General features: G+C 44.0%; 1 protein-coding gene across 12 annotated transcripts in view; it reads right to left on the bottom strand.

The window, feature by feature from the left end:
• Window positions 1–19,646, bottom strand: part of EHBP1 (EH domain binding protein 1) — a 196,866-nt gene that overhangs the window by 166,607 nt on the left and 10,613 nt on the right. For all 12 annotated transcript variants that reach the window (XM_048938418.1, XM_048938426.1, XM_048938416.1 and 9 more), the window contains exon 3: window positions 4,930–4,987. In XM_048938418.1, coding sequence (XP_048794375.1) covers window positions 4,930–4,987 — 58 coding nt within the window. The remainder of the gene's footprint in view (window positions 1–4,929; window positions 4,988–19,646) is intronic.

The following is a 19,646-nucleotide window of genomic DNA, read 5'->3' as shown; positions in this document are numbered from 1 at the left end:
TAAAAAGAGACTGAATTGAGCAGCTTTCAGGGCCAGATGATGAAAATGTCCAGCGTTCCTCTAATACAACTTCCCATGAACTCCTTCACTTTGCCAGCTTGCACCTATTACAAATGTTATTACACATCCATGTATTCCTGCTAAAAAGCTAAAGAACTGCTAAGCTCAGAAAATGAGCAATAACTGTAGAAAACAAGTTTGCTAGCACCAGGCTTGCTGTTGAAGCTTCATGTGACTCACACACATTTGTGACACGTTCATTGAACACATGATTTATGCTCTCTTTCCCCAGACCTTGCCTTATTTGCTACCCATGGCAAAGGATGCTCAGTTAGTTAAGCAGCCGCCCTTTCATCTCCCCTTCATGTAGTTTCAGGCCTCATCTCTATACAAAACTGAGCTCAGGGTTATTTTTCCTCATGGCTTTCTGGGACACCCATCCCTTTCAGCCACTGCACATCCAAACATCACCAAATTTTAACTTTACAGGGTGCCTGGAGAACAGGAGGGTATTTTAGTCTCCAATTTACAAGCAGAGATAAAATAGACAGTTCCCACTGATTTTGCACATTCTTAAATCAGCTAGGACCATACTTTATGATGATAAAGCAGGAAACTATCTTTTCTTTTGTTTTCCAACACCTAGACTTCTTTTTCTTCAGCTGCAATTAAGGCTGCTCAACACTGCTGCAAGTCAGTCACTATGCTCTAGACACCCACTAAATGAAAAAGTACATCAAATCCAGCTTCAACATCTTGCCTAGCCTCAGCCAAAGCATTGTAGATTATTACGTTAACGTGACAAAACAGAATTCCTCAAGGCAGCATTTTATCACATCACGGTGAGGCAGCCTTTTTTGTTCGTTTCCTACACCTCCTTCAACAAACACCCCAAACTTCCTCACCAAATAAGCGGTTTCACTCACTGCTCAATTTCTATGCTCCAACTATTCTCAGACTAATGAGGAGTCAAAAAACAATTTGCAGTTGCCTTATTAAAGAGTACATCACATGCCTAAAAGACTACATGCCAATGCAAGAATGACTCACGCTCATTTTGAGTGCTTGCATTTGCAACCCTACATTACTTTCCTAATTTACTAGTAAACCCAAAGGCTCAGGAGTGCCATTACCAAACTGCACTGGTGGCAGGCAGTCACCAGCATGCTGGAGCCACAAAGTGCTTTTATAACACCAGTCAGTGAAAGAGCTCAGAGTAAGGGCTGGCACTTGGCAATGAAGGAGCCAGGAAAGGCAACAGATGGCCAAGGATAGCAAAACAGGTGGTCCCACTGTTGCTTTATTGACGGCGTGTCCTCAGAAAGCTGGGTGGGCAGCTCGCGTGGACAAGGGATCCTTTCTACTCTCTACATACAGATCCCTTACTGTACTGCCTGTCCCTCTGTTTCTCGGCTCTGCTCTCACTGTTGAAGTCCCTTCCCTGTTTGCAGTGTCATTCCTTTTCCTCTTCATGAACAGCTTTTGAGAAACCTGCAGCAGAAGTGCTGAAATCACAGGAAAGGCACTTTCTCTCCACTTTGATCAGTAAGTATCTTTGAAGAATAATTCTGCAGGCTCTCAAAAAGCAAGAGCAAATTTGATCCTTCAGAAGTGTGTAATAGAAGCTTAAGTCCGCATGTGTTCACAGGGATAGCAGAAAGTACCTCCTCGACATCACGGCAGAAACTCTTTTCAAATTGAAATTTCCTAGTTCAAAGCCTGGAAATTCAAGAGCATCTCAATGAAATGAAGGTAAACATATTTACAACATATTTTTCCTTGTTCAGTACCAGAACAAAGACTTTCCTTCCTTCAGAATCCAGCAAAGGCCCACCAGATGACGAGGGGAGAAGAACAACCCTCAGAAGAGGAATGAGTTGGCAGTCCCAACTCAGCCTACAAAAGGGGATGCTTAGTGGGTTCTCACCAATATGTATTTGAAATCTCTGAAGCAAGGCTGTGAAGAAGTTAGAGTCAAACTCTGTTCAGTGTGGCACCCAGTGAGAGGATAAGAACACACTCTGGACCACAGCAGGCTCCTCCTGACCACCAGGCAGCACTTCTGTGCGGGTCGTGGAGCAGTGGCACAGGGATCCAAAGGCAGTGAGGTGTCATCTTTGGAGATCTTCAGCAGTCACATGGACACAGTTCTGGGCATCCTGCTCTGGGTGGCCCTGCTACTGGACAGGTAACCTGCAGAAGCATCTTCTAACCTTGAGCACTCTGCAGGTCTGATTGATGTGTAACAAATATCCTTCATTATCTCTAGCTATACCAAAAGGTCATAAAAGAAGTCTCTACAGCATCTTTACTGTAAAACCTCATTCCTTTCCTCCTCCTTCTCAAAGAAGCTTAAAAACAGAACATTATTAATGCTTGGTACTCTTTCAGCCCAAGGTCTGTCAAAAACAAAGTAAGAGGAAATATTCATTTGACTTGCTTCCAAGGAGGTAATTAGATGAAATAAATGTGTTGAATAAAGTATTTTACTGGCAGGATGACCAAGAGATCAAGTACATTTATTGATCTGCAGTCTTGGACCCAAGCAGCTCAGACTGTATCAACAACCTAAGCTTTAGAATTAATTGTACCCTCTATGAAGGCCTCAATGCCACTCCACCTCTTTTAAAGTACCTTTGTGGGCTATTACTAGGCAGGAACTAATGAGTTAGAGAGAGACTCCAAGTCCCAGGCAAATGTGCCATTTTACCCCAGAAGTGCATCTGCTTGTGGTTAGGAGAAGAATGGACACACACAAAAGGACATCATTTTTTTTTTTTTACAATTTTAAGGCCCAGCTGAAATAACCTCAGCCCAAAAGCTGAGCTAGTGTTGGGAAACCCTCTCAGTTCAATGAAATGTTGGAGCCTATACTATCATGTCGGTACCAGCACAGGCAAAAACCCATCCCTCACAAAGCCTCACTGGATTTTATTAGACCTTCTGTTTTTGAACATTTCCTAAATCTCAGCAAACCAAATGAAAGGACAAATATCCTTCTTTCCACTGAGCACGCAATGCTTGTGAAATACTGAATTTTCTGTTCTGCATTACTTTCTTTCTCTGTACTATAGAAACTACGGGAAACAAGCAGAAAAGCCACAATGTACATTTACATCAGAAGTTACTACCTAGATAGACATCATGCTGTTATTTCAATGTAACCTGAGCTACTTTATCCTTCAGTGAAAGGCAGACAGTCTGACTGACCTTGCTCAAGAACAACAGCTATCTTGGCAAAGGTACCAGACTGAATCCACACCTTTGTGTTTACTCGCCATATAACACCTTTGGGTTCTCATACTCCAAAGCAGAAGTTAGGATGCATGCACTGGAATAAGCATTTGGTTGTACAGTCATTTTCAGTCAGTAATACGGCCTCAGAAAACAAACCTTAAAATAGTTTAGACTTCCGTTTAGAAAACAAAACATAGGAAAAGCACATGACAGCCAGGAAAAGAAAGAAAGAAATGTCTCTTCAGCAGGCTAGGAAACCATATATAGTGTTTTCTAAACACTTAGATTTTTCAGTGAACATTTCAAGATACATTCTGTGTTACAGGTGTCCTTTCTCCACCGTCCTGAAGTTCTTAGGAATATCACTGAGTTACATACACATGAGCTTTGACAACAGTTTAACAGAAACATTAAGGAATTGTCCCAAACTTCCTCTTCTGGACAAGATCACACGCCACAGGCCTGGCCAGGGTGAAAGGCAGCAGCTGTGAGCAAAGTGAAGAGAAGAGACCAGCACACAGCCCTTCTACGCCCTGCAGGCCTCCCTGGAGTTGGGACTCATCATTCCTCCAGCTCATTCAAGCTTTCCCTCTCTCACTCAGCAATATTTGGGCAGATGGAGGACAACCCTGCTCCAGAGGACACAAGTTGACAAAATAAGTCCCCCAACGTGAACAGTGTTTAAAAACCTTTGCTTTCTTGCTGTGTACATGCAATAGGTTCCCCACCTTCCCATGCACAGCAACAACTGACAGCTAGGACTAACAGACGATTTTACTCCTATTAATTGGTAATATAATCCCACAGAGACACGGCCACATCAAACACTGCAGATATTTAGAAATCTCTACTATTGGTGCAAGTACAAAAAAGTGCAAGTATAGGGCATTTGTTTTTAGCTTAATTTTCTACAGAAATAGATCCACAAAAACAATTGTCCACCTCATTTTCCCCTTCTACTCAGGCCCAAAGGAGACTTCAGGCAGGATAACTGCATCTCACCACCACAGCAGTCAATACAGCAGTCTACACAACCTAAGCACCTTTCAACAGAGGCAGTACTCTAATAACACTTTCACATTCACTACTGCAGGAAGAAAACTAAGGTGAAGTTCAGAGAAGTGAGAGCTATTCTGCTTGTGAAAAAAGTTATGCACACAAAAAACAGCTCAACACAAGACAAACTTTATGTCATTAGCATTAAACACAAATTCACACTTCTCAGTGTTTGTAGAAGTGCCATGTTAAAATTTAATTTGAAGTTACCACATAGGGCTGAAAGAGACTGCTTGCATTCTTTTTGACTTGCAGCATTTTCTATCTGTAAAATAGTCCCTTATTCACATTTTATCTCCTGCAGGCCTGTCAAATTCTTCATAATTATCTTTTAAGACACTTCTAGTAGTGAAACATTCTCCTTTTTAATTTAGTCTAGCAATTAATAACCGAAATCGAACTGATGCGATGCACTCATGCTAAACAAATAACTCAAGCAGAAATCAGAGTTAAGTGTTTCCATAAATCAGTGCTGACATCAACAGCAGCTTATACCGAACCTTACAGCTATACTGAGTTAGAAGAAAATAGAATTATTCCTCATTTATTCTGCTGCTCCCCACGCTCAAGAGCCAAGTCCTTCAAACAGCTGATTGTTTGCCACCAGAGTGGGAACTTACTGAGCAATCAACTAACCTTAGAGGACTTTCTTCGGCTTCTTCTTGTCCAAACCACCACTAGTTTATCTGGCTGCCTGTTGAGGAAAAGCAAATACAGCTTGAATTACAACAAAATCAATATGAAAAAAAAACAGTTTATATTAAAGCTCTTGCAATAAATAATGTATCCTCTAAGAATGTCATTATCTTTCAAATATAGCTTCTCTAAAAGCACTCTCAGAATCAATGATTTAGCAGGAAAATTCGCATTGTATTTACAGAAAAAGACTGTCCTACAGTCAGCACATTCATGCTCCATCCTTCTGCTTTCCTTGCCTGCAGGCATCTCTCCAGAGAACAGGACACAGCCCACGATTCACTTCTGCAAATGTAGCCTCTTCACAGACACCCTTGAAACAATCCAGTAATCAAAATACGTATCAATGCAAACTCTATCTTGAACTGCTATGCAGATAGACTAAAAAAGCTCTAATAAGTAGCAATGCAAACATCTCATTTTTTTCATCCCCAAAGGATATTTTTCCTACCTGAATACCTCAAACACCAAGAGAACAAAGTGCTGCATCGTGTACTGAAATCTCCTTGGATGACCTCAGACAGATAAAGCAGAGCTTCCTCAACTTCAGCTCCAAGTGATAAGCACGCTGAAGCCTAGCATGGCTCTCCAAGCCACTGTTTTATCTTGTACTTGCAGTGAACACAGACACTAACTCAATAGAAGGCACTTCCAGTACACAGTTTTCTCTTCAAACCTAATATTTAGTTCTCAGTTAATAATTAGAGTCATATTCGTTCTTCCTTATTAGTTCCCCAATTGTCCCCAAATGACTTCTGACACAGGCCTAACTTCCAGTCTCATTTTTCTTTTTTTGACCCATGATTCGCTTCCCGCCCTGTTACTGCACTTCTGGTTCTTCTCCCAGACCCACGACCCCTCTTCCGGAGGCTCCTGACCCTCTGGTCCTCGTTGTTTCCTGCCTGGTGACACAACTTCCACCAGCAGGCCTGACTCAGCCAGCAATTTCCAACAGAGATCATACCGCCATGTAAAAGCTCCAGGGCTGGGACTCTGCTTACTACTATGATTTTTGAGATGTTGTGCTGGAATAGTTCTGCATCTCTAAACCCGACAGCAAAGAGTGTTTCCTGTTCAGGAATCACGGTTAGGTGAGGGAAATATGTTAGAGAAAAAGTGAAGATTTAGTGAACGCTTTCAGCATATCATAAGATGAATCTAAATAACATCCACACAAGTGCTCAGAATTGGAGAGAGACTCCATAACCACTCTTCTAATTAACAGCTAACTGCTTTAACAGGCTGAGAGCTCATCTGAAGCACTGCTGAAGTGCTGGCTACCATATTACATACTTTCACATCGAGCTGTTCATCACTTCTACAGGCTGCAATAGAGCTAATAGATCACTTACAATTTACATTTAAATACCACCAGAACTAAAGTAGTCCTGGACAAAAAAAAAACAGATAAAGGCCAGGTGCTGTGCATGACATAAGGACACTGGCTCTTATTTGCTATTCTTATTGCCTCCTTTAACATCTCTCTTCACTTCAAGCCTGGGAGTAGTGAAATAATCTACTCCATTTTATATTCTATAATCTCACTCTTACAGCTTCTTTAAGACTGTTTGTTGGCTGCACTTGAGGCTCCTGCCATAAAATGCTGCTTGGCAAGGAGCTCAAGCTGTTACACTTTGACAGCTGCCCATTCACCTGGTGCATCTGGCATGTCAGGTTCTCTCCCGGCTGCATGCAGCCCCGGCAGCTGTGCTTGCAGAAAAAGAAATGCCCCCAAGCGAGTGCCTTTAAGCAAAGCCACTCAAGTGTCCGGTCTCCCTCTTGTCTCAAGGGAGACAGAGCTCAGCAGCCTGTCCCTCCCTGCTCCCCTCACAGCACAGCCCCGGCACACCGCAGTGCTCTGGCACTCTCAGGTGTGTGTCAGCACCAGCTACTAAGCGCGCACAAGGCACAGACATTCTTGGTGCAGTCTTTGCATATTCTCAGGATCTACTAACAGACTTCAAGAGCAAGTTTCCACAAGCTTTCATCAGAGGAACACTTGCAGGTAGAATTAACTCCCCGATTTAGCAGGAAAAACAAACAAACAAACAGACCTAACGGCCCATGACACCCAGCTAAGAGCCGCTCTAGTTTATGGGCACAGAAAGAGGGCAAGAGCTGAGTAATGGAGAAAAGCTGCTCAGCCCTTTTCCATCATTCACCACAAGCCCCAAACACAAGCAAGGTTTGACCTGGAGGACAGTCAGAGGGAAAAGGAAGAAGGGCTGTGCCAAAGCTACCTGGGCAGCTTCTCAAGGTAAAAAAAAAACAAAGGCAAAGGGCTGTTTCATACAAGGCCTGCAGAAGAGTGATGTAGGCCACAAAAGCAGAGACATTACTGCTCCTTACAGACACTACCAGTGGTACCAGTGAGTGCCAGCTCACCAGGGAGCTTTGGCCAACACCCAATTCCGCAGGCAGGCAGCCAGCAGACACACAGCCTTACAGAGACCCTGGGAACAAAGCTGAGGATGCTACCTAGGTCCTGCCTCTTCCTACAGCTCCAGCTCAGATAATGACAAGCCCCTTCTCCTCTGCCTGGCTTTATCCTGTACATCCTGGAATCACAAGTGATTTTTCTGCTAATAGCACCAGATCACTTTCTAACATCAAACATGCCACAGAAAAAGTGATGCTGTGCAATGGCTTCAGGGTTGCCCACATCTGCAGCTGGAGGCCAGACAGAAGATGACCCAAAAATATTTAAGCACAGATAACCAGGCTGCCACATAAAGAGAGGTGAGAGCAAGAGCAGCAATGCAAGAACATGACAGTTCAAAGCAGGACTGATCCACACCTGCACTCCTGCAGCACCAACACTTTCATTATCATAGAATCATAGAATGGCCTGGGTTGAAAAGGACCACAATGATCATCTAGTTTCACCCCCCCTGCTATGTGCAGAGTTGCCAATCACCAGACCAGGCTGCTCAGGGCCTCATCCAGCCTGGCCTTGGATACCTCCAGGGATGGGGCATCCACAACCTCCTTGGGCAGCCTGTTCCAGTGTTCATTATGGGGTCCTTTAGAAAAGACACAAGGCTATGCCAAGTGTCTCAAAAATAAAAATAAAAACAGAAATAAATAAATGAAGAAGCTGTATGTAGATGCAACACTCTTATTCTGCTGAAAAACTTAAGCACTAAACAATTGTCAAGTGTTGACGAGTGCCAGTGCAGGAATCTGAAAAAGCCTGGGTTTAAGACAACCAGAGATAGGCAGCAAAACACAGGCAGCCCTCTCCTACTACACAGGCACATGCACCAGGCTGGTAACGGGCCTTACACCGTATCTGATTCTTTCAGACCATGTCAATCTGTGCCATGCTTTGCTTCACTTAGGCTGTCAGAGCCAGCCGGTGCCGCAGTGCAGCTCTCAGGTGGGAGCTGTTGCACACACGCAGTTGACATGAGGACTGGATTTACTTCCCAGTTCTGAAGGACTCTTTCTGCCAGGAATACAAAACAATACATACACTCACACGAAAAAACAAGTCAGAGACTCCATTCACATGGAGAAGATGGAGCCAAGCTGACAGGAGAGCAGCAGCACCCCTCGTCCTTTCTGCTGTGTATTTATTTTGTTAAGTACAGAGCACAGTGCTCCTTCAGCTCAAAGTACCTGAGAAATCCGCTTCCAGAGGTACTTTGCCAAAATAAAAAGAGGAAAGTGATCACAATACGGAGGCAGGAAAACTGGCAAAAAGGAATGGGGAGAGGAGGGAGGAGTAGAAAATATCCCAAAGGATGAACTTCCCTGTCGAACACCACATGCTTAACCAAAATCAACACAGTCATTTTCCTTACGGGGCTTTCTTCAAGAAAATCACAAATCCAACCATTTAGATGTATCTTCATGGAACTGCTTTACAAAAGAAGCCATGAACAACGTTCTCTTCCAGAATCTGTTCATTACTCTTCTATGGCAATGCACGCACAACAGAAAAAGCCCAGCTCTTAACCAGCACATTTGCTGGAGGTTACTTAGCAATACCTCAGTGCTAGGAAATGGCCAAAACCAAATAATTCCCTTTGCTCATTTAAAGCAGCTCAGTAATATTTGATTGCGCAGACGTCTCTCCTCCTGCACATCATAAACCTGAGCTGCTCATTAACCACCAGGACAAGCAAATAAAGCTCCCTCCAAAGGGGGTTGAAGATCAGATTCAGTACTTTTGCTGTAAGCATAGCTTGTGAAGTCAGAAATTGTTCCAAATACAAACCCCACTGTGTGGCAAGCTGAACAATACCAACAGTCAGCTATAAAAAATAAAATCTGTATCCCGTGCATTTTTCTTTCCTTCAAGCCACTGGCTATAAGACAGTCGTTCACTGAGCTCCAGCACTTTTTTGTGCACTTCACAACACAGAACAGGATACTTCTGGTAATATTTACTGTATTATCTACAACTGATAAGTGAAAGTTACTCAGCAAAACAATGAAGAATGTTATGATTTCCAAGTATGTGACTCAGGAAAGAGCTTCACCATAGCCCTACAAATTAAGTAAATAAAAGGAGATTAAAAACAACAGATTAACATCTATAACTTAGAAGCACGTCTGCTTTTCCCAATAGGTGGAAGCTACAATTCTGCTATCTTCAATTCTCCCATTACAAAAACTGAGAAAAAAATAAAAAGAAATGCTAGATCTAGACTTCTCCATACCCACAACTGTTTAACAAGCTACTGGATACATCCCACAGACTGGAGAGAATTATGCCAGCAGATCTTCACCTTATATGCCATCAGACCTTCACCTTATATGCCACAAATTTTACTGATTGCAATGGAGGCTGAGCAAGAATCAAGGTCTTCTGGGGTTCAGTCCGACCATTACAGGAAATATCTGGCACGGTATTTTGATTACAGAACTCTCCAAATATCATTTGTGAGAGAAGGACATAAAAGGTATTAGTCTGCTGTTAGCTCTTGTTTTGCAAGTTTGTTTGCAGCAGAAACAGATAACACTGGCCAGGACAGATGTGTATTTTTCCACCAAGCCTATGATTTGGTTTTGATAGCAGATGACTACAGAAGACTTACATTTAGCATCTGTCCTTGGAAAAAATCACAAACTTGAGCTATGGTGGCTGAAGCCGATGGCAGGACCAACTCCTAACAGTGCTTTGCTCAGAGGGCAGTAAATGCATATCAATGCTTGCAACAAGGTATCATCGTGTTTAACTGCACCCAGCCATCCTTGCATGCTTGTGATGCACAAAGTCCACTTCTGATGTACACAGACACACACACAGCCTGTGCTCCAGCATCCAATTGCTCACGCTGGGTTTTGCTTATGGGATGGAGGGAGCTGGTTTTTCCTCTTACCATGTCTGATTAGAATGGCATGAATTATTACAAGCTGCTAGATTAGTCTTGTGAAGCAAGCATAAAAAGTGTAATTAACAAGAGAAGCAGCAGTGTTGGCACAATAGCATGCAGATGCACCTATTGAAGGATAACAATAATTAGTTGAGCACTGAAGGCGAAGTGCTTCTGAAGTTAAAGTACTTCAGATAAGATTTTGACTTTTTTTTAACCTTTGCCCCCCCTGCATTGCACACACCAGCACAACCAGCACAACGTGTGAAGCTGTCAGTAGAATCCAGTCCTCCCGCCCCACCGGCACTGCTCTCTATGACATTTGGAATGTTATCAAGGCTCCTTAATGGCTTCTAAAAAATAAATGCCATCAGTTCTGCACTGCCATTAATTTGGGATGAACTTTACTTTTTCCTCATTTTACAGTTAATTAATTTGGAAAGACTTCTTTGCAGCGCGGCCTTCTGCACTGGGTCCTATACCATGCAGTCTGTGTTACCATCAGGCAAGGAACTCATCAAGCAACAGCTTACTGCAAGCTTTGTATTAAAGCTTCCTGCTTCAGAATTTCCTGTTGGTCACAATCAATGAAATTCCACAGCTCTGGCAAGTCGAGTCACCACCAATGTTTAAAACAGACCTAGAGATGCTGGGAAGAATGATGTAACATGTTGACACATTTGCCAAATTAGCCATGCTGCTGAGTGAAGATACAGCACTGACTGCAACAGTCAGAAAGTTGATAAGAAAATAAAGATGGTATGCAGATAAAGCACACCCCAGCTACCTGTAGGATGAAGCACGTTGTTAGATGAAGCTCTGCATTTCAGAATAGGGTTTGGGGTTTTCTTTGCCAGCCTTCCTTAACCGTTACAGATTCTGTCTGCCTGCAATCAAAACATCTCTCTGCCATCCAGGTATCATTCAGTGTGATCACACAAGATGCTGAGATGCATCCAGTGGCAAAGTGGGCCCCAGGGGATCACACACTCCCCCTGGAGCTGCTGCAGGAGGCCTGGGAGCAGCCCCAGGCACCACCTATGCCAGCCCGCATCTGCAGCACCACTGCAGCCTCCCAGCCCAGTGCAGCACACTGCCTACACTTCAAGTGTCTGAAAGAAGACAAAGATTGCTCTCCCTTCACTGTCACCACCTTACTGTTGTAGTGAGGCTGAGGAATTTCAAAAAAGCAGTCATTTGAACAGGTACAGCAAGGTGACACTGGCTGAGATCCCTTCGCTTCTGCATCTTCACTTCGGCATCCAACTCCTCCTCCATTTCTTCCCACCAGAGGCCTCTAGGTGTGTTTTCAAAACACAAGCAAATGAAAACCTATTATTTTTAGTACATATGTAGCTAAACTGACCAACATTTATAAGACTTCTACATCTCAAAATTATGTGTTTTGAAAGAAGCTGTAGTCTGGCTTTGCTTGGTTAAAAAAGAACAAAGTGAGACACTGATTATTTCAGAAGCACAGTGAGAGCAATTGAATCTGTATAGCACCTATTTACAAGGCTAAACATGGAATGTGCAGCATGTAGGGCTGATGACTCGGTTTCCTTAAACCAAATATAAATGAAGTTTGCAGAACACGCTGGATTAAACAAAGCCCAAGTTCTTCCATTATTCAGAACAAGCGACAAGGACAGATTCAGCTTCATTTTTCAAGGAGTTATCATAGCAGAGAATCTTGAGCAAAACAAACTCGACAGGACCACATCGGAAAATCTTTTCTTAAAGCTTTTTTCAACAGAATTTCACACTGCAGAACACCCAAAGAGACCCACTGGAAATTATTTCCTTTACCACCCTGTCTGCTTTAGGCAGACATGTACCCTTACACCACACACACTACCATCCCAGAGCCTAGGAACACCTCCCAGCACCCTGCAACAAAGCCCACCCAAAGCCTGCTGGAGAAACCAGGCTCCCCAGCCACACCAGGGCAGAACATTACAGCACCCAGCTCTCAAGCTCAGGCTCTGGGCACAGCTTGCTGGGTCTCGGGCCAGCAGGGCTGTGCAGACACACCTTACACATTCAAAACAAATGTGTTGCTTTAGAGTGCAAAGCTCACATGGCTCAGATCTCTCAGGTGCCTGATCTTATATGGCTGCGTTTTTTGTATTGTTTTGTAGGTGCTTTTTTTAACATTCTTTTTCAGAGCACATACTCCTCTACATTTTAACAGCAATGAATCCACAGTTTAAAACTTTTTGGTTTCCAGTGGGTCACAGCCCCGCCGAGTGGAACACGGTGTGAGCAGGCTCTGCACAACCAGCCTGTGCAGCCTACCTGCTCCCAGCCCATGACCAACTCACTGCCTGCTTGCCTGCAGAGCTGAGGCCTGCCAGCTGTCAAGCCAACAAACACATGCTCATTTGAGGTCCAACACATTTTCACCTCAGACTTAACAGCAGGTTTGGAAGCTGGCTTAACAAGGTGAAGCACTAGAATCATCTCTCTGCCTTGAAAGCCAAGCACAGGCCTTCACACAGCCTCACCGCCCCACGCTCTGCTACACGGACAAAGACGATCGATGGTGCCTGCCTCGCTCTTTGTAAGTACCCGTGTTCACTGCAGTGTAAAACAATCACATATAGATTAGGAACAGGAACCAGGGAAACACATTTTCAGCAAATTTAAGCGAGCAAGCCAATTATTTTGAATGCAAATTCCAGCTCCGATTCTCAGTCAGCACACTGCCCTCAGAGAGCCTTCAGGCACCACACATCTGCCTGCCCCTCAGCTCTGATCCTGCTCCAACACCCATATACACCTCTTCACAAGCTGAAGGCTGAACCTCCATGTGACAGCATATGTGTTACTGAGCGTTTGCTGAGCTGTTACATTCTATCCCTTCTGATTTGGAAGCATTACAAATATAAATGCTAGATGTGTTCTCATAATAAGCACACAACTGCAATGAAATTGTCTGACACCTGGTGTCAAAAATGCAGCCTGACAAAAAAAATCAATGCACACATTAAACAATTGATTTCCATACTAAAAGCATGCATGAGACTTCAGATCCTGTCACAAAACAGACACTCTTTTTATCATCTTTTTTTCCTATTGCAAGTAGCGTTCAGACAGAAGGATCTGCAACCTGCAGTCCATAAGACGTGCCATTCCAATGGCCATGTCAGGACTCTGACAAAAGCCTCAGAAACATCTGCATTAGTGCATCCATCTTCCTCCTCTCCTTGCAACCCATAGGCTCATCCAGAGGACAATGACAGCTCAGTGTGCGCAGGTACGGATGCACCTTTTGAAGCTCCTTTCTAAATGGACAACACCAGGGTTCTCTTGTTTTGCTTTTTAAGGCTATGCATTGGATACAAAGCAACTTCTTTGTTTTGAAGATGCAGAGAACCTGTGAACACTCCATACATTTCTGAGAAGGCAGCAGGTGCAGAACGGCCCCAGCTTTCAGGGTTTTTCTGGAAGATAAAGTTCACATCACCTGCTTCGGGTGCACAGATGGTGGCACTATGATGCTCACACTCAACAGAGGAACGCTGATACCTACAAAGAGCAAATGAGCACTAAGGCTGCAGCAGCTATTCTCCACAGTACTTGAAAGTTTGAGAAGCTTGAATACATACTTGAAGCTATAAAGGCAGTGCAAACTCTTAATTTACACCTCTAAAGAGAGGTGTATTGCAGGGCTGGGTGGTGCAGCCCCAGCATGGAGCAAACCAGCAGGCAGATCCACAGTGTGCGGTGTCCGGCCAGGGGGCAACGTGGGGAGTCTGTGTGACACAAGCTCGTGCTTGGCTGTCTGAATGATGATTTTATCAAATCCTGAATTAATCTGTATCTATTCTGAGCTCATGCACAATGAGCTCTCCAATTAAAGGCTCCTCATCTGTCATCAACCTCCTTTTGCAAATTAATATCACAAAGAAAAAAACAGGGGGAAATGAAAATGTGGCCCGCTATGCTAGCTCCTTTCCTTGTCTCTACCCAGCAGCTCACATTTCACCAATGTTGTCAGCCATGACAGACAGAATAAGAGCCTTCTCCCAAGGAAAGAGGTGCTGGAAGATGCAACCTCAAGCTGCTCAAGCAGCTCTGACCCTGGCATCACCAATGAAGTGGCCAATAGGCTTAAAGCCAGCTGCCCTCCTCACAGCCCTGCTCCCAAAAAGGAACTCACCTCCTCCTGTCCTTCTGCCCCAGAGGCACCAGCCTGCCACATCCAGATGCAAAACTGGAGATAAAGGCACTACAGCCACTCACCAGATGCTGATCCTCAGCAGCAGCCACAGCTTTAAAATGTCATGGATACACCTGGAACCTTGCCATTAAAATGTGACTCCAAACAATATCTCATGCCTGCGCACTAAAACCCCAGAAGTCTCTATAAGCCGTATGCCAAGCTTAGTGCCTCCTTCAAAAGGCAGAACATGAGAATAACCCAATGTGATACATTCTGCAGCTGAAAATTACATATGGATAATAATCAAAATTAAAGGTGTGATACCCTTGCATGTTAAAAAAAAAAAAAGAGCATTAATTATCCGTTAAATGTCTGCGTATTGTTTTGGAGGAACAAGCATAGGCCATTAGAAAGTGCCAGCACCAATGCCCATGAGACACCTATTTCATGTTGATAGCCTCTCTAGGACTGCTCTGGGAAGGCACAGCCAAAAGATGAGGAGAAAAGTAGGCATGGCTAAGTAACTCTTGCAAAGACTACAAATTTAGAGCAACTCCTGCTCAATCTAATTAAGCAGTCATGTGGCTTCCAAGCTGCCTCCTGAAACAGAAGTTCACACCATATAGAAGTCCATCTCAAAAACAACACCATTTACTTCTATTTATGCATCACTGTTTCTTTCATCTAGAATTGTACATCCAAAGTCTAAAAATCTGTCTAATTTTTAGGGCCTGAAACTGACGGCGCCCTCCAGAAGCCCAACCAGCCCTGCAGCCACACACTGCTACCAGAGCAGCACGCTCCCTCACACTTGGCTTTTCAGAGCAGTTACCCATTACCCAGCCTCTTCCTTGGAAAGCACACACTTAGCTACTAGTATCCAACAGGAGGACATCCCTCAAGGCAACAAAGGTCCTTCAGGCCTTCAGAATCTTCTGTGATACAAATTGTAGCTGTCTTTTCCTCCTGTTTCTGATGGAGATGCAGTGACAGCACCGGCACCGACTGCTCCCAGGCCCATTGCTGAGGACTCCGGTACCCATCACACACAAGGTTTGTGACTGAGACTGAGACCCATTGGCATGTTGACCACCACACTGTCCTCCCCCTTCCTGTGCTGTCACAGCAGGCACTATATACGTAAGAACCACAAAAGCTCAAATCCAATGCCCAATTTTGTGCCAGCCTGATAGCTGCTCAGTAAGCTGATGGGTCCTCGCACAGGGCAGTTGTAATGTAACATCTGCAGCCACAGAAGAGACTCCTGGACGCTGTCCAGGCTTTTTATTAAGTGGATTTGGTGTCTTGCAGGCTGGATTCTAGTCTTGTACCATTAAATGAGGCAAAGGGATAAAGAGACAGAGTCCCTCTATCCCATAGAGCACATGGCTTAAAAGATTAAATAATTTTGTCTCATCCTAGATTTCAATTTTATTCTAATTTAAAATTTTTTTATCTGTAAACACAAATGTGTCTGGTGTGAAAAGCTGTTCTCCTTGGGAGCAGAAATGGGAACAGAAAGGGAAGGTAGGTTGGTTCCTGGAACAAAACACTCTTAATCTCACAAAGTGCCACGAGGCATCCACTCCAAGTAAGAAACAAAGCCTCTCACAATCAATGAGACACCCAGCAAAAGGCCAAAAAAAAAGAAAACAAAACACCCAGCAGTGTGGGATGTGGCACTAAACGAGGGCAAAAAGAAAAATTATGATTTAAATATTTCAGAAGGGTATCACCATAAATGAAACGAAGGCTAAGTTAAATTATTAAATCTCAATTTCGACTCTAGATGCATTTGCTTAATTAGGACCAAAGAAGCCTAGTGAATAAAGACTTGCTCTATAAACTAACCATCAAGGGAACAGGAATCAATTTCTGTAGCCCAGTACTGCACACAGAGCACTGAGGGGGAAAAACAGTTATGTGCAGCGTCATCAACTCAGACAATAGCAATGTGTGGGCACCCAAACCCCATGGATTCTGCAAAATAAGATTTTCCACATATTTCAGCATGCTTGACACAAAATGCACTTTTACATCTCTAAAAGAGGCAAGGCTTAAAAGCTGAAGCCTGCAAAACTCTATCGTGCTTGGTTCTAGAGCACTCAGCTTGGATACTGGCCCTCACCAGGCTGGCACCACAGACAGAAGTGCAAGTCCCTGCTCCACCACGGGAGACCTTCCAGAGGGCAGACTCAGGAACAATAAGGTTGCCTTGCAAACCTCTTGACTGCATGCACTCAAACCACAGTTTAGCTTTATTATGCACTACAAGTCAACCCTCCTCGACTTCTCCAGTTCCTGAGCACAGATAAGAGCTTACACAGAACACTTATCTCAGCGTGATCTGTTAGTTTAACCTTGCCTCTTGGGCTCTGACAGATGCGTACAGGCCTTGCTCGCTCTTCCAGCTCAACACACAGCTGCTGTGCAGCACTGACACCTTCCTGGTGGCTTTCCTTGCCCTGCTATGCAGCAGCTCTCAGCAGAACGCAGCCCAGACAAAGGCAGGACCACGGTTAGATGAGCAGAGCCACCTGAACTCCCAAGGGGCCCAGGGACATCTGCTGCCCCACAGACCTCTGAGCAGCAAGAGGGCAGAGGAAGCAGAGCCAGCAGGACCATAGTCTCATGTCAGACAAAAGGGCTGAGAGACAATCTGAAAACGGATGCTGGCTCCCTCTTCTCCTCAGCATTGCTCTTTCTTTCTTTCTTACCTCTCCCAAGAAATGGACAGTGACCACACATACCCAGAGCTTCCAGACGGAGCACCCAAATCAGAGGGGGAAAGCTTCAAGCAATCACCGACAAAACAACCATAATGTGAAGACAATACACTGCAACCTTGACTATGTAAATAACCCCATTTCTAGTGAACTACGTGCCCACCTGTATCTTCCACCACTGAGGCATTTGTTTTCTGTACAGCCCTTGTCCTGAAGAATCAGCCAGCACCAGACTGACAGCCATGGCTGATTGCACACGTGACAACTAGAGCCAGAATTTCTGCTCTTCTTGACCCAACTCTGAGTGCTTCTTCTGGGTCAACCTAAAATATTTCAGATGTCACAGCTGCCACCTTCTCTCTTCTTGCATTTAAATTACAGGACAGACGGACCAACAAGCAAAATAATAACAGCAAAAGTCCTGTGTAGCATTGTGGTATTTTTTCAAGGTAGGAAATAAAGTACTATTTTACCCCCAGCAGTCACATTCCCTCTCCTACAAGCAGTAGTTTTGAGGACTGATGTTGTGGATGAGTTATGAAAGAAAAAAGCCATCACCTAAAATCCAGACAGGGAACAAATCACAGAATAAATTCTGCAGTAACACAAGAGGAAAGCAAAAGTGGTGTCAGTAATTCTAATCCAGTCTGTGTATGCACAGTCACCAAGCTTAAGCTGAATATTCCCACAGCTCTGATGGAACCCAGTAATGGTAAGCTCACATCCTGCACTGTGGCAGCTGCCTTGGTGGAGCTGCAACCAAGCTCCATCTCACCTGCTTTACACCCAGAAGTCTTTACAAGTTCCTTTTCTTCATTAGTGCTTCAGTTTACACAAACACTTCTGTATTCTTGAACCGCTGTAGTTTGAACCGTCAGTAGGCCTGTCACAACTGTTTGCAAGTGGATCTGACACACACAGCACCAGTTCCCTGAATTCCTTGCTCTGCAGCCATCAGCATGGAGCCTTTCAAGTGCAATTACGTGCTCCAGGCACACCCTGCTTCCACCGAGAGGCAGCCCAGTTCTTATGGTTATTGTCACTCTGTAATATCTCACCACCGCTGGATAAAACACGTTAGCAATGCTGACCCAGAGAGGATGTACTTGCCTGCCAGTACAAACTACTTCCTTCCCCCCATCCTGGCGTTTATCCATTACAGACACTCTTCTCAGAATTCCAAGCCACCCAAAGGAAAACAGAGAGCAAACAGAGGGTGCTCCCCACGGCCAGAAGCTTACTGCAGGTCCTGCACTGCAAACAGCGGAGCTGTGGGGCCAAAGAACCCTTGTGCAAAGAAATTCTCAGTGCTCGACAGCTATTTCTGCACAGCAAAATGCCCCGTCAGTTGCTTTGTGCCGGTACCACAGAATGAAATGCTGCTGTCTCCTGGCCTTTAAAGGCAGACATAAATCCTACTTGTAAGTCATGGGGGATGTAAAGCTGTAGGACAGCTGATGGAAGATGATTTGTGTGTGCAAAATATTGAGTGATAGAAAAGATGACATGTCTCCAATTACACAGAAGCTGAAATAAAGCACAGTATGGAACGGGGACTTTCTGACTTGTGCTGCTTGCACCATTAGACCACAGCCCCCATCAATATGAGAAGCAAAAAGGACTTTATCCCTGCCCCCAAAATCAACAATACCTGCACAGAAAAAGCTTCAAAGAACGTATGAAGTCTATTCTGAGCAAATGAGGGTGCTGAACTGACCAAGCTAGAGTTATTTGCCTAATGAACAAAAATTACTACTTAGAGAAACCAACAATTTACATAGCCTTGCAAACTCTTACTATTTTCAACAACACAACGCAACTGTTGGCTACACGTGGGCAGAAAGGCAGTGAACAGTGTGCAGTTTCTTTGCTAACTTGCCTAGGGATAGAAAAAAATACAACTCCCACAGCTGCATATATACAGAACCAGCTGCCCGCGCTCAAATGAAGACATAAATCATCCTTTGACAATTAGCTCAAAAAATTATAAATATTCTTTCCTTTCTGTTGGTGTGCACAAATGCAGTAAATCATAAGAAAATGGCAGGATGGCTTTGTACACTGCACTATTCCCTTTGCACATCAGCCACCTGCAGAGTGGCACGTGCCACCTATATGGAAAACAGCTTGCACAGAGATCTGGTACAGAAACAGAACACAGTGACAAAGAGTGATGTGCTGCTTTGAAGACACATGGATTTGAAGGCCATACACACACTGTGTGTTTTATTTACAAAGCTAGAAATCTTTCTTCCAATAGAAAATGCAATAGGAAAGCACCTTTCAAATGCATTCCGAGGGTTTGCTTGTGTGTTTTGGTTTTGTTAAATATCATACACTATTAATACCAGACTTTTCCTACCTGTATGTTAAAGGTAGGAATGTTTCAATTACACTTTTTCACTCACCACTGGAACACTTTAAATTTAGATTTCTTTT

Source organism: Lagopus muta, chromosome 2, assembly GCF_023343835.1.
Source record: "Lagopus muta isolate bLagMut1 chromosome 2, bLagMut1 primary, whole genome shotgun sequence".
Classification (NCBI taxonomy): Eukaryota; Metazoa; Chordata; class Aves; order Galliformes; family Phasianidae; genus Lagopus; species Lagopus muta.
This window is presented reverse-complemented; position numbering and strand designations above follow the sequence as displayed.